General features: G+C 42.2%; 1 protein-coding gene across 2 annotated transcripts; it reads left to right on the forward strand.

Annotated features, from left to right (window-relative positions):
• The first annotated feature begins 1,056 nt into the window (after nucleotides 1-1,056).
• Nucleotides 1,057-14,045, forward strand: LOC137877222 (basic helix-loop-helix ARNT-like protein 2). Of its 2 annotated transcripts, none has more exons than XM_068716976.1 (17): nucleotides 1,057-1,257; nucleotides 5,067-5,160; nucleotides 5,265-5,306; nucleotides 5,398-5,439; nucleotides 5,579-5,736; nucleotides 5,825-5,907; nucleotides 5,989-6,081; nucleotides 6,811-6,925; nucleotides 7,050-7,199; nucleotides 9,371-9,605; nucleotides 10,034-10,140; nucleotides 10,347-10,497; nucleotides 10,789-10,844; nucleotides 10,931-11,042; nucleotides 11,195-11,285; nucleotides 11,662-11,758; nucleotides 11,931-14,045. In XM_068716976.1, exons 1-17 carry the CDS (start codon nucleotides 1,215-1,217, stop codon nucleotides 12,086-12,088), a joined length of 1,827 nt encoding a protein of 608 aa, XP_068573077.1. In that variant the 5' UTR covers nucleotides 1,057-1,214; the 3' UTR covers nucleotides 12,089-14,045. The 2 variants fall into 2 exon arrangements, with proteins under 2 accessions (XP_068573077.1, XP_068573076.1); XM_068716975.1 differs by having other exon boundaries at nucleotides 1,111-1,257; nucleotides 10,792-10,844.
• Nucleotides 14,046-15,531: the final 1,486 nt, after the last annotated feature.

Genomic DNA, 15,531 nt, shown 5'->3' on the forward strand with positions numbered 1-15,531 from the left:
TGTGTGGAAGGATCATATTAGACACACATTATTATTCAGGGTATGTTCATGTCTTAAAAGCATATCATGCTATTCAAACATAATACAATTCAAATAGTGTCCTCATATGAAACTTGTATATGAAAAATCCCATCGTATGTTTATGTCCATGTGGTTGTTTTTATGCCACAGTGTACCTTCTTATGTACAGTCTATCTATGGCATAGTATGTGATCAGCGCAAGTGTGACAATCACAAGTGTGATTGTGCTGATCACATACTTGTGCCATAGATAGACTGATCACATACTAGGAAACAATGACAGAGTGAGACCTCCCTCCTATCGCCGCTCTGTTTGTGGGAAAGCGAGAGAGCACCGAGTGACGCTCGCGCGACACAGAAGCACCGGAAGAGTCAATCTCTCACCGGCACCGTCGGTGCAGGGCGTGCATTAGAAATTAATCGGATTGTTATATCAGCGTTGTCACGGATTCACTCCAACCTGATGGTCCAGTTGGACCATCCCTTCTTAGATTAGTCATTGAATGAGAGTTATGAAATACGACCTTAAATACATATCAGTTGAACATTTTGTAAAAAGTCACATTTGTATGTTTATGTTTTAAAACGGCAAATGAAAACGCACGGAAATGCATACAAGAATACAAATAAATCCCAGACTATTGTGAAACCATACAGCAGCATACGTCATTGTGCAAATGTCATCCAGGTTCATGCAGAGAAACGAGGTCAACCAGTTCATTGAAACGAGGTCAACCAGTACGTTGAAGAAAAAATAAAATAAATACAAAACACATTTCACGTGATGGTTTTTTTCCCACTTTTATTTTTAAATGAAAGGAATGCTGATTCATGAGTGAGACCGGCTGAAATGAGTGCATAGCAGCTGTCCTAGTGAAACGTCGTGTGACCTGTCAAGTAAACAAGGGCATACAAAAAGGCGATGAAGGAGGAGACAAGTGTGAACGATTCCTTCGTTTCCTAGCCATGGGTGGTCCGTTCTCACCCATCCCTCACGTTTTCTGTCCCCCTCACCCCACCCCGCCTCCTTCATAAAAATATATATACGGGAGGAGGAGGGTGAGGAGAAATTTAAGTCAATTATACAACACCCGGCTCTCTGCAGCTCCCTCTCCTCTGTTACTACTACAGCTGGTGGCTCCGCATGCGGCGCACCGTAGTCAACACCGGGCACACGGCTCCAGTCTGTAGGTATGTCGGCCAGCGGCTCTGACGGGACGGCGGACAGGCTAAAAGGTAGGTGCAGAGGGACGGGTCGCTAGTGGACGACAGCCATTATTGTGTGCACTGAAGCTCGCTAACGTTACGAGTATTATCAGTGACCGGAGAGGAACAATGGCTTTTGTTGCTTCTTTCCCATCATTTGACAAATAGAACTAAAGCTGCGGAGAATGCTTCCATAAAGTACTACCGAGCTTCACCAGTCCCTCCATGCGACCAATTGGGCCGTAGTTTCACAAGATAACGTTACTTATTTTGTTTAACTTTACTTCAGCTCAACTTTGTGACATTGAAGCGACCGACGTTGCTGTCAAAAGCGACTTATAACGGGACCACCTAGCCTACGCTACTAGCTAAATGTCACGGTGACTATCTGCAGCACCGGGTGAATGGAGGAATGTAGCAGCCCGGAAACCTGCCTCATAACCTGCTGTGCTCGAAAATACCGATTGGCAAGCGGTGAACAACCGTGCCGCGCGCGTTTGTCGCTACGGTCGAAGCCTCGTCCATTCATTATTCCGTATAAACGTGCTCGTCTCCGATTGGACGCGCGCGGACGGTGGGCTTTGTTTCTGCTCGGGAGGGTAAACCTCGTGGAACCATGGTGACGATTTCACCCTAATATTAATAAAATATATATAATTTGCGTAAGACTTAACCATATGTATTTGCTATCGCCACCTTCTTCCATTAACCAGTATTTTTTATTAGCCCAACCTTACCCAGACCGCCCTTGGGTAGCTTAGCTTGTCACGTGGTTCCACGAGGTTCCGTGTTTTTTTTCTTTCAAAATTAGGTCAGTAGATCAGTAGAGCAGCGCTGCCTTCACTGTGCAGCAGAGGGAGGTAGACCAAGAAACAATACAGTGATGTCCGCTGTCAAAACGTCTTGACGCCATCACCAGCGACACGCTTATCAAAATATCTTGGAATATTAAATTAATTATAGCCACTAATATACTCACCGGATAGACAATAAGATATATGCTCCATATTACTTTGTCTATTTTATAGACAAAATTATGACGGATTAATCAATAATGAAAATAACTGTTGGTTACAACCATAATTGCAGTACTACTAATGAACAATATTAGAAAACTGTGACAAATGGAAAACATAAAAAGCTACTGCAGTCACAGTTTTTATGAAAATTAAAAGTCTAGACAGAGGTTATGTGATATTTCATTTTGGAAGATACAAATGAAGGTACTGTAACAGAGTAAGAAAGTCACTGTTTACATCCACAGGAACCCATTAGTGGTCTGAACATGCAGCACTAATGGGATAATTAAACTGCTAAGGGTAGCGATCTCGGCACCGTTGATGGATCTTGAAACTGTGGCCTTGCCACAGCCATCCGGTGCTGAATATCAACAAAAGGAAGCGCTCTTGTATGCTTGAGTCAGCAAGGTTTTGCACAATAGCTGTGTGAATGCAGCCTATCCATCCTTTAGAAAAACACTGTGCACAGGCTGGCTGTTTGAGTCACAGGTGATAAATGCTAGATGGTTGTAGTTTGAAAGGTATACGTTTGTCTTTCTATCTTTCCATATATATGTATGTATGTATGTATGTATCGGCAAGATAGTTTTTATGCTTTCCACTGTGATGTTTGTTTGGCAGTTGCGCCTCAGTCTGGCCATTTTAGAATCTTTACTTTGTATTGCTGAATTAGCTTTGTACTGGTTTGTATTGCATTCCCTGGCATTCTTGCGTACTTTTCCTGGCTATACATTAAGTCTATAATTCAAAGCTGGCCATACTCTACTTTCCACTATCACATACATTAATGTTATTTGAGTGGAATGAAATGTACACTTCTTAGGAAACGCATGTAGGTCACATCGTGTGCTCACCCATCGCACCACGCTGTCATAACAAGTTTGTTACGCTCCTGTGCATCCACGTTTCTGCGTTTCAGTAATATGCTGTGTCATCCACTGGTCGGCGTGTGTGTGTGTGTGTGTGTGTGTGTGTGTGTGTGTGTGTGTGTGTGTGTGTGTGTGTGTGTGTGTGTGTGTGTGTGTGTGTGTGTGTGGGGGGGGGGAGAATCCTCACTAATAGGGAGACAGGAAAAGCTGTGACGTTAGAGGCGGCGGCGTGTTGTGCAGCATCACTGGGGAAGAAGTTTGGTAGGCAGAAGGGAGAGCTGGCAAGCGTCTGCTCCCACATTCCACTTTTGCGTCAGCGATGACCTTCTAGACTCCGGAGGAATTCAATCTCAATCTCAATATTATTAAAGTTCCAAACAAGTTCCACCTGTTTGTCTAGGCTAGCTGTGCTGACTTTTTCCCCCGTGGAAAGGGTCACTGTTGAAGTGTTATTTATGTATCGCTGTGCAAAAGTTGAGGATAGCTTGAATAGTAATAATTTAGACGTTGCAGCTCATCTGCTCAGCTCAAATGTTCATTTTTTTGTTGTATCATACGTGAGAAAAAGCAGGAGAATGCGGGTCAGTCACAATCGATTGTTACGTTGAAATGTAAAGGTCACATTTTAAAGTATGGTAGTCCTGAGAGGGAAGTAGGTCAATGTTACTGCTTTATACAAACGTTATTATTCACTCTCACGTGCCTTTAAACGGACACAGTCAAGAGCTTGGCTGGACGTTTGGTGCCGTTCAATGGCAACCGTCAGCCAGCGCACACGTAGGAAGAAAGGATGACAATAGAGCAAGGCCGAGCCAAGGCCTTTAGTGTGTGTGTGTGTGTGTGTGTGTGTGTGTGTGTGTGTGTGTGTGTGTGTGTGTGTGTGTGTGTGTGTGTGTGTGTGTGTGTGTGTGTGTGTGTGTGTGTGTGTGTGTGTGTGAAGGGGGAGGAGCAGTTGGTTTGGCGAGAGACTAGATAGAAGAAAGGGAGGAATTCTGGCAGTCGTGCTCTCAGAAACGTTTCTGGCAGGCATGGGTCAGCCTTTAAAGTCTTCCAACATTTAGATCAGCATTCCTGAGTGAGTGAGGTATCAGCCTTTTTAAAAAATGAATTGCCACCCACGACCGCAAATACATGTATGAGTCATTGATTGTACATATTTTTTGGATTCACTGATTTAGAAAATATAAGTTTTCCGTACTAAAAAAAAATAATTAATTCAAGTAAAGCTTGAAATGAGAATTCAAACATAAATTCAAATAGATGGTTTTCAAATTTAAAACATTTCACTTCTATCAATTCAGTGGTATTTCAGTGCTTCCATATACTTTCGATCTGTTGTTTTAGACAAAACAATTATACAATATATATAATATTTTACTGGCCCCATGCAAGTCTTATTGTTGAGCCCTGAACTGTCCAATATAACTGTTTTTAATTGTCTTTACTTACTACTCTATTTATAAGTAATCATAGGAGTCAATGTTACTTTAATAAACAATTATAAAACCGCCAACCAGATTGGGTGCCACTATTGCCAGTAATTAGCCCAATATATCTTACACAGCATGGTGCATTGACTTTGTTGTTGTCACACAGTTTTCCATGTTGGTAATCTGTTATCCAACCAGCTTATGAATATACACATTTTTTATTTACTTCTGCATTTAAGGCCATTTGAAAAGTAAAAGTAACAATTCATTTTCAAAATTCTGTTCAAGGCATTTGCACTTGATAAGAAACGGAATCCGCTTCATTCTTGTCTTGACTAATTGTTTTTATTCTCTATGAGCAACAAACCCAACAACCCCCAGTGGCAGAGCAGGTCTTCCTCACACATTCATTCATGGTGAATTATTAATAGGGCACCTAACAAGCCAGCGCCACAGAGCTCTCAAGGTTGACTCATTCGCACGCAGTCCCTCACATCTCTGTGGTGGTTGTTTCCACATAGATCTTGCTGCAGAGGAGGAAGGCCCAAACCAAGCGGGCTCCTCGCTGCCAGCTGTCGAGCTGCCAAGGAAACGGAAGGGAGACGTGGAGGACAGGTCAGGGACCCATGTACAGCAAGAGGAGTGAAAAACACACTGTGCTGTACAATGCATGCATTCCTCTTATTATTCAATGACCAAAAATATGTCCCGTCTCACAGGCACAGCATCGACTTCCAATTGGATGATGATGACCTCGGCAGGTACACACACACACCTCGTGGTTTTGTTCACACGCTGTCTTATGAGAGAACACTGGCGACGAATTACATTTTTGATCCCATTTATCTGTAGATCTGAGGAAGAGGATCAGCAAGTCAAAATAAAATGCTTCAGGTAAATATATTTTGACATGAAATGATTGTGCCGTCTGTGTCTTGAAAAGCCTTTTAGGCTTTTGATTGGTTTGAACTCCAAGTAATTATTCCCCCCAAAATAGATTTAGTTGGTAGAAATGTCTGATTTCTGCCTGCAGGGAGCCTCACCGACAGATCGAGAAGCGGCGGCGGGATAAGATGAACACACTCATCGACGAGCTGGCTGCCATGATCCCCGCCTGTCAGCCCATGGCTCGGAAACTCGACAAGCTCACGGTCCTGCGGAAGGCCGTGCAACACCTGAAAGCCCTCAAAGGTAACTCCGAATCCTCCCGATTATTTAAAATGTCAGCGATGTCCATTCCGATCCATCTAAAAGCTCCCCCCCCCCCTTTTGTTTTCAGCTGGATCGAGCAGCGCCTTTACAAACGCCACCCACAAGCCTTCAATCGTGCCTCACGATGACCTCAGGCACCTTCTGCTCAGGGTAGGTACTCATTAGTCCCGTGGGATCGCTACATCCACCTATCTGTGTACTGATATGTCCATTTATCGACTTTCCTCCCAGGCTGCGGATGGTTTCCTCTTAATCGTGAGTTGTGACCGGGCTAAAGTCCTGTTCATCTCCGAGTCCGTCTCCAAGATCCTCAACCTCAGCCGGGTATGTTGCACCTCTACATCACACACTCATCAATTATTAAAAAGCAGGCCATCCTGCTACTTTACTACTTTAATGAGATGCCAAACATTTAACTTAAGTGTACCCTAATTGGACTTTTTTTTTTTTTCACATTTGAATGTCAGTTTATAGAATGAGGCAACAAATGGCATGAATGTATGGAGACACAAAACTGACAAAATGTAGTCAAATTGTATCAGACCAGTCAACAATACAACTGAAAATATCAATAAATAACATTACGTTAAATAATTTGGTGTAAAAAATGAAAAAAGGAATATAGTGTTGTAGTTTTTGTCTTTGCAGATAATCAGTTATCTGTTTCCTATGCACTGATGTGCCTTTTCCAGCTGTTTGTGTAGCTGAGGCCAACAATCTCTGAGTTGTATACATTTTTGAGTGGGGCTTGGCAGCAACACCTGCTCTACATTTCTGTCCACATTTTCCAGCTTTGCAGACAAGCAGAGAGGAATGGAGATCAAAAGTAAAGAAAAACATCTCAAGTAACCTGACACCACGTCTGCAGGGCAGCACGTGTTATCGCACGGCTTACTCACTAACAGTGCACATGCATTCGCTTTATGTCGACACAATGAGTGGTGTGACGACAACAATCAAGCAACTGGTCGCTAGACTGTGAAGAAAAACAAAGTAAATAAAAACCTAGATATTAAAGTTGTATAAACGGCTGCGTGTCCTTTGCATTCGCAGATTGAGCTGACTGGGCAGAGCTTGTTCAATTTCATCCACCCCAAAGACATCAACAAGGTGAAGGAGCAGCTGTCGTCTTCGGAGTACCCTCGCCAACGCCTCATCGATGCCGCCAGTAAGTCTTGTCGCCATGTCGGGTCTGAGAAACGTCCGAAGTCGAAAAAAACACAACGTGAAAGAGCAGGAGGCGAGTGAGACAAGCCGACAGCTAACGTTGTACGTCATCTTTCTGTGTGCAGCTGGGGTTCAGGTCCAGGTGGACGCCCCCGTCAGGCCGCCCCACTTGTCCACCGGGGCCCGGAGATCCTTCTTCTGTCGGATGAAGCACAGTCGGGTGGCGGGGAAGCAGGAGGACAAACTCTTGCTGCCCTGTACCCCCAAAAAGAAAGGTTGGTCTGACGATCGTCATCATCATCGGGGAAATGTGGGTTTTTAGCTACAAGTCAGTTCAACCGGAGACACTTCAGTAAAGGAACTGAACATGTATCCATGCAGCAGCGACGATTCTGCTCTGAGTTCCCCATAATGAATGCATTCATGAACATTAAATATAAATAGAACAAGAAAAATAAAGCGCATTAGTAGAAGGTTTTGGGTGATAGAAGGAACGGCATTTTCAGAAATGTGTATCAGCAGAATAAGAAGAATGAGCTCGTACTGGCTGCGCTGATCACCTGCTTGAATTGGATTAATCGTGACAAGTCGGCTGCAGTTTGAGCCAATGATTGTGAAGCATGAATGAAACACTGCTGATGCTAATCAGCTAAAGCAATTCAGTGTACTCCGTCTGAACATGCTCAATGCTACTCTATGAGGTTGTAGGACTCCTGATCAATGTTACTGAGTCACTTAACTGTAAAATACAGCTATCTGTTGGATAAATATGCACAGGTAGAGACAGAAAAGGCTCCACTTCCATTCAGTTCACATGACCACTAGCTGCTCCAAGAGTGGCCTAGTTTTCAGAGTACTTCCAAATGATTCTCATTTTATGACTTGAAATACCAGAGGGGTGAGGTTTGCTGCTGATCTGTAACTGATGTCTGTATTTCAGATGCTTTTCTCTTCTCTAAACTACACAATTGCACAGGAAATACTCATGCATTTTAGTGTGTTTGGCATGCAAATGGTCAAATATTGACAAAACATTGAAGCTATAAGCTCCAGATTTATTTGCATTTCACAATCTCATATCAGTTGCACCCTAGATGACTAGCTGACCACTGAATGGAGTCTGGGCAGTAAACTCCACTCATTTGCTGTTTGAGGTTTACATAAATGTAATCTCAGAAATGATTTCTGTCTGTTATCTGAACTATTAAGCTTTATATATACAGTCATGTTTAGGACCTGCAGAACTCTGGCCCAAACAGATCAGGAGGATAAGGATATGTACCAACAGATTAATCATGTATTTAAATATGTTTCGAGGCAGCCAGTGGAAAACAAACAAAATAGTTGAAAATGTATTGCCTGTCTTGCCTGAGAGGAAATAAATAGATGATTTAGTGGGTGTGGGTGGGTGGGCAGGTTGTGACCCTCACTAAATACTGATACATGTTACCCACTTCACAGACACTATTTTCTGTTACAGATTCATTTTGAGCAAAAAATTATAGTTTCTTGATAAAATACAAATTTGACTTTTCCTAAAGAGTTTGAATGAGACATTTTTTCCCCCAAATAGATGCCACAATAGAAAACAAAATATGTTGTCCTGCACAGGAAGTAGGTCAGTGTTGCAACATTGTATAACCACACAGTAAGAAAGTGGTCCAAAGCCCACTTTACTGTCAGCCCAGTTGTGGTGACAGAAACTGGAGGTGTGGCGCTACACAGTGGCTTATATCTGCAACTGCACGGCAATGTGTGTGTGTGTGTGTGTGTGTGTGTGTGTGTGTGTGTGTGTGTGTGTGTGTGTGTGTGTGTGTGTGTGTGTGTGTGTGTGTGTGTGTGTGTGTGTGTGTGTGTGTGTGTGTGTGTGTGTGTGTGTGGGGATCTATATATGTAGATCATATATATGTGTGGTGTGTGTGTGTGTGTGGATCTATATATGTAGATCATATATATGTGTGTGTGTGTGTGTATATATATATATATATATATATATATATATATATATATATATATATATATATAGGAATTTCATGACTTTATTAGAAAATAAGTCTATTTGGTCTTTTGCAAATCTCATGAAGTTACGTGGGTACATCAGACAAAAGATGTCGGGAACGACTGATCTGGAAGAACCAACTGTATAAATTCGCAGCTGGAAATGGTCCCCAACAAATGCACTTTTTACTCCTGCTTGAGTCACGTTTGGTTGAAACTACAGTGCCCATTTTTTAGCCTTTTAAAAAAAATTAAACAAAATATTGTCACTTTGACACAATATGATTACAATACGATTTTAACTGTACATTTTTATTTTAAAGATTATTTTTGGGGCATTTATGACTTCATTTGATTAAATGAATGTACAATTTTGCAGACGGTAATCAAAACTTAAAAAAATGACATATGTACAAATGTCAAAAAGTGTTTGTTTTTGTGCCTGCAGACACTTACAGATACTGTACCCTCCACTGCACTGGATACATGCGGAGTTGGCCGAGCAGCCAGCCGGAGTCGGAGGGTGGCGCCGAGAAGGAGACCTCGAACCTGACCTGCCTGGTGACGGTGTGCCGCCTCCTCACCCACGTGCCCAACCAGCCTTCCAAAGACGTCACCATCAAACCCTCTGAGTTTGTCACCCGCTGTGCCATCGACGGAAAGTTCACTTTTGTAGAACAACAGTGAGTTCCCCCTGCCTCCATCTGCACAAGTAACCATTTGTCTGTCCACTGGGACTCATGGATTTGTTCCGCTGAGAATGAAATGGCATAGTTGTGGCAAGGAGGGCCTCTGAGTTTTGTCAGTTCAACTGTCAGTGCATATAATCCTTGCTATAGTCTTTGCCATTGTTTCTCAGAAGGAGCTATGCATCGCATAAAAATCTCTTCTCATTTTTTTGGGCAGTAATTTCATACCACAAGTATAGTGAATCATTTAAATTCCCCATATGTGTGACTGCTGAATGTTACACGTGGAGAGGCTCATTTACCCAGCATTCCATCTTCACTCGTCGCTGTTTTGTTTTTTTAAGCAGCGCAGGCTTTCGAAAGAGACAAAAGAAGAAAGCCAGAATAACTGAACTCCCTCTGCGTCTTCTGCTTTTTCCCAGAGCCACGACAGTCATCGGTTATTTGCCGCAGGAAGTTCTCGGCACGTCCTGTTACGAGTACTTCCACCAGGACGACCTGCGGCACCTCGCGGAGAAACACAGGCAAGGTGATGGAAAGCAACCGCATTTGGCAACTTTAACCCTAAATCCGATTTCAATTCAGAACTCAATTGAGACGAGTGTACCCCCAAAAAACAAGAAATCTGTGTTTTGGAAAAAACGCAGCACTTGTGTGTTCTGTTGTGTAGATGCTCAACAAATTGACCCTCTGTGCTGTTTTCTGTTGTAACACCCATATCAAATCTCTTGGCAGTTCTTCGAAGCAAAGAGAAGATCGAGACACAGTGCTACAAGTTCAAAACGAAATACGGCTCCTACGTTTCGCTCCAAAGTCAGTGGTTTAGTTTCACAAATCCATGGACCAAAGAAGTTGAGTTCATTGTGTCTTCAAACAGGGTCGTCTCGTAAGTATTGATTTATCCGTGCAGATGTGGACAAGTGTCCCCTGTCTCAGATACAATGTCACAATCGGAGGACAGTGTTGTCACAAACTCCTCAGCTATTGCTTTGCACTCATGTTTTACATCGGCAAAAAACAATAAGATCTTTACAGCAATGGTATAACTTTCACGACACTGATTGTCCAAAAGCTTTGTTTCTGTGCTGATTCCATGCACACATTGTGCCATAGCACAGCTTTAAAATACAGTTTATTCATGGGCTTAAATAGCATCATAAATACTCCTTTGTACCAGCAGGGGGCCTGGTCATACAAAAGATGAGGAGGAAGGCGGCTCAAAAGCACTTCAGGGTAAGAAATACATGCTGTGTATTCACATAGGCTTAATTTTTTTTTTTTTACATAACGGTTGATTTTACTGTCTTCTTATTCCCCAGAGGACACAAAGCAGTTACCCATAATTCCCAGCCTTTCCAGCGGTGTGGGCACAATGATCTATGCGGGCAGCATAGGGACCCAAATCGCAAATGAGCTCATCGACTCCTACAGGTGCATTGTGTGTGTGACATTGACATGAGTAAATGCCGTGGCATGTCGGGGTAGTGTACATCAAATAGGGATAGGATTTAAATGAGGTAATGGATGGAATTTTCACAAAAATAATCCGATCTCCTGCTGTGTTCCCACCTGTTTCTAAACAGGATGAACTCCTCTCCATCAAGCAGAGCTTCCAGTCCATTTGGCTCGGCCCAGGAGAAATGTGCACTGGTTTCCCCGCAAACCAGCACCAGTGTGAGTGTCCTCTTTACCATGACAGCACATTTTCTCTGAGGCAAATTACAACATTTTTTTATTTTATAATATTCTGAGACTTAAACGTAACCCTCTACCTCATTACACTTCAGAGGCATGTTTTGTGTTTCCTCCTTTTTTATTGTCAATTTTAGTGGCATAAGGAGGTTTGATTCAAATGCATGCCGATGGAATTTGTATGTAGATCTATTTTTGACATATATCAGTTTGTGCTAATGTTGATGCTGTGTGTTATTTATACATTAAGGCAGCGGCTACTTCTACAACTTATTTTCCTGAGTTTAATTACACGCTCCAGTGGAGAAAGGTGAAACATAAGGCCCTGTGCAGTGTTTTGACGTCCCACGACTTCCAGGCGTCCAGCAGAGAGGAGGCGGCAGGCAGTTCCTCACAGTCCCAGTCTGACTCGAGGACCGCAACGGGTGCCAGCAGCGCAACTTCTGAGAGTTCAGGTACTGTCAGCGGGCTAATCCTAGGAAAAATCCTAGGAAAATCCAGCTATTTTTCTTGAATTTTAACACTTTAATCCTTCATAATTTTTACAACGCTACAACAGGTTCATTTAAAACAATATCCCACAACGTCCGTGCATATTTTTTATAAAGTTTTCTTTTCTTCGCCCAGGCGAGACGTCCCAGCTGGACTTGGACAGCATGGTGGTGCCAGGCCTGAGCAGCTTCAGCAGCGACGAGGCGGCCATGGCGGTCATCATGAGCCTGCTGGAGACGGACGTGAACATGGGTCAGTCGAGGGACTTCGAGGACTTACACTGGCCTTTCTAGAGGGGCGCCCGGTCTTCAAGCTCTCACGCGCTCTTGCGTTGTTCACTCGCAGAGAACCCGGCCGTTCACGCGTTCATTCTGTGGCCTGACCGAGCCAGCCTTGTACAATTGAACCCACTGGACTCATACCATAGGCAAACATGTCGGACTTGAGAAGAGCTGAGGGGAATTATTGTTACTGTGATCACCTTGTTCCCCCCCCCAGCTCTTGCATCAAGGAATGTGAGGTTAAAGTGTACCCGGAGCCTGTGGCGATTCAGTGTCTTCCTCAGTGACACTTCAGCTTAAACCCAGACTCGCTCTGCTTGCCCCCCATAAGGGACTGAGGTCTGGAGGAGAATCAGACTCCTGCCATGTGCAGTGCTGCTAGAGAAACTCCTCAAACCTTTTGACATGTGCCAAACCTTTGGTACCCAGTGATGACCTGCATGTCTCTCAGGACATGGTCTGATTGCTCCATGTTTTTTAAGACACACATTAAGTCATGTTTTCTCGATAATGTGTCCAGTGAGAACTGAAGAAGGCTAAAAAGTATGTCTATCCCTTTTCCTCTTCACGGAGAATTACAAATCTGCCAATATGAAGATGCGTCAGGCATCGCACCACACACCCACCACCACTACGGTTCCAGTTATCCTCCGTTTGGAAGATTATAGCTTGCACAAGCAAACAAACCACATGAACTGTATCTTTTAAAATAATTCTATATGATTCAAACGTCTTTGTGTTTGGAACTTCATAAGAAAGCATGTCTGATTTTTGTTATTGTGGCAAAAAGTATTTTCCACAGAAATTACAAGAGAACGACATCTGGCACCACCAACACACAATTTCACCAGCTAGCTTGAATTGCTAACAGCTTTAAGAGCTATTAGCAATAAGTGCTAACGCTATCAAAACCTACCGCAAAATCTTTACTTTGGGAACTGTTAGTATAGGGAAAAACACGTTTTTTGAGGTCTTTAAGGTAAATTGTCATATTGAATGTGCACTAAAGGAGTGAGCCCTAGTATGCCTATACTGTTTTCACATATCACATATTTATTGTACTCCAGACAGGACTGTGAAGGTAATTCATTGTGCACTGAACTCCTGGGAAGATATGGGTGGTCCACCGTGGATGTGAGAATGTTTTCCATTCTTAACAAGGGACAAGCCAACATGTTTTTAGGTTGTGTCATGTCTTATCCTTCCTGTTGGCCCCAAAATACTATTTGAACAGCCTTACACTGCACAGACATTAGCCATAGTATTTGTATTGCCAGGGAGACGATACTGTGTTTGAATGTCCCTTTACTGCAACAGCCTCTTATAAAAGAAAATCCCTATACTAACAGCTATTCTGGATCAATGCAGTTGTTTGTCTTTACATTTGTTGTCAAAATCAAAGAGCAAAATGAAAAACTCATCAGTGGAGAGGCAGAACAGAGAGAACAGTTTTAACCCCCTCATCAGCCTTAAAAAAAAAAAAAGGCCAATGCAATATAGCAGACAGACATATTGAAGTCTGAGCAAGCATTGTGGCCACGATCAGGAATTATGACATCACCAAGCTATTTATTTTCTCATGACCTAACTTGGGTAAACCGATAAATGCCAGTCATCTGTGGTTTCACTTTTAAACTCGGTGACAGGCCTCTGTACGGCACCTGTAAACTCTGGTTATATCACTGGTTCCTCTAATCTTGAATGCATAATGTGATTGTGTTGCCTTGAGCACATGTTGTTTCTGACAAGGTCCAATTGTAAATCAACCGCCATGTGCTCTCTTTGGCTTTATAAGCAAAACTGTTGGGCGATGTTTGCTGCTGCCATCAAAGCCATATATGTAATGGACACTACAGCATATTGAACACGCCCTGCTATGATATTTGTATGTGAAAATTGTCGTTGATGTATCTGCTGTAACGAGGAATGAAGGTTGGAGTCTAAAAGTAAAACAATTTTTCATAAGTGGTCCAAGTTCTATTTAGTCTTTACCACAGTTTCCATTTTGTCATCTTGTGCATATCTCCTACGTTGCTAATCAGATATATAAAGTCTTTCCTCAGTTAAACAATGCTGAGGTAAAGAGGGACAAACAAGGAGCACAAACCATTTATTTCCAAAAATATTTATTGAAGAGTTGTTGGCCTTTACACAATGCATTAAAATCAAACATACAGGGAATAAGAATCCCTGTCATGTCACCTATAAAATGTTAGATACTACTGAAGGTCTTATTTTTAAGAAACATGGCTGTTCGTTCATATTGGTATAACATGGGTGTTAATGCACACAAAAACAAAATAACATGGAAATGCTTTCAAGCTAATCTGTAAAGGAAGACACTGATTTTGAAAGCATCGTGTCAGCTTACAGGCTGCTCCACGATGTTGCCCAATATAGAATCGTAATCTATCTTCTCATGGGGGCTAAGATCTGTACTAACAATAGAAAGGTTGGCCATAGCAATTAGAGATAATTGAAATGTAGTAGATGTCTTTTTTGAGACTAAAATCTGAATTATGCGGATGATATTGTACTTTTTTCCTTAGATTTGTACCTCCATAACATCCATTTATTATCTGTAACCGCTTATCCTAATGTATAATTTTTTTCTGGTAATAATTTCATTAAAAAACAAAACTATCCTTATCCTAAAGGTTAAACCCACAGATAATAACATAGTCTATATCTATTTAAAATGTATTGCATATTAAGGTATGAAGTTACAACACAAAACCGTCACGGTTACGCTGAAGTAACAAAACTATGGTGACGGCTAGTCACCAGCTAGTTAGGGTCAAGCAACAAAAAAACAACTTGGCGTTCAAATAACCCGCGAAAAAGACAGAAAGGTATGCACTCAAAATGACTTACAAATTGTCTTGTCATTCATACGCCAATTGGTGAGAGCGGGCTGCATCATTAGAGAAAATGCTTCGGGAGCAAGATGTCATAGTATAAAGTTGGAACACACACACACACACACACACACACACACACACACACACACACACACACAGGGTTGGAGGGAAAGGGAGGTGGCTGTGTCGAGCAAACACAACAAAGGACTTTTAACCGGGAGATCGGTAATTGAGACTGGTGTTTGTGTCCCAAAGTGCGATTGAGTTATTTAAAAGTTACATATTTTCCATAGCTACAATAGTTTAAGTTATAACAGCTCACAAAAAGATGAAAGAATACATCACACATTCACAGGTATTAGAGGATTGGGGTGTTTGCAGTATTTCTCTATTCATTAGATGTCTTTCCTGTTCCACTAAGGCAGCACATTTGTTTTGCTTTAAAGAGATAGAACAGAGGGCCTATGAATACACCAAATGTGGGGGATAGCAAAGCTATTTCCAAAATATTACAAATGACCTTACTTAAATCTTCCAAAAAGAATATGTAAAAGACCAGAGGAACCAACATCAGGACTGGGAGGTAAGCCATCA

Source organism: Cebidichthys violaceus, unplaced genomic scaffold (genome assembly GCF_023349555.1).
Source record: "Cebidichthys violaceus isolate CVI_PGR_0920_01 unplaced genomic scaffold, fCebVio1.0.p SCAF_21, whole genome shotgun sequence".
Taxonomy (NCBI): Eukaryota; Metazoa; Chordata; class Actinopteri; order Perciformes; family Stichaeidae; genus Cebidichthys; species Cebidichthys violaceus.

Coding starts and splice junctions, on each gene's coding strand:
- LOC137877222 (XM_068716976.1), top strand. CDS start 1,215: ATGTCGGCCAGCGGCTCTGACGGGACGGCGGACAGGCTAAAAG. Junction 5,440..5,578: donor GTCAAAATAAAATGCTTCAG/GTAAATATATTT, acceptor TTCTGCCTGCAG/GGAGCCTCACCGACAGATCG. Junction 9,606..10,033: donor TTCACTTTTGTAGAACAACA/GTGAGTTCCCCC, acceptor GCTTTTTCCCAG/AGCCACGACAGTCATCGGTT.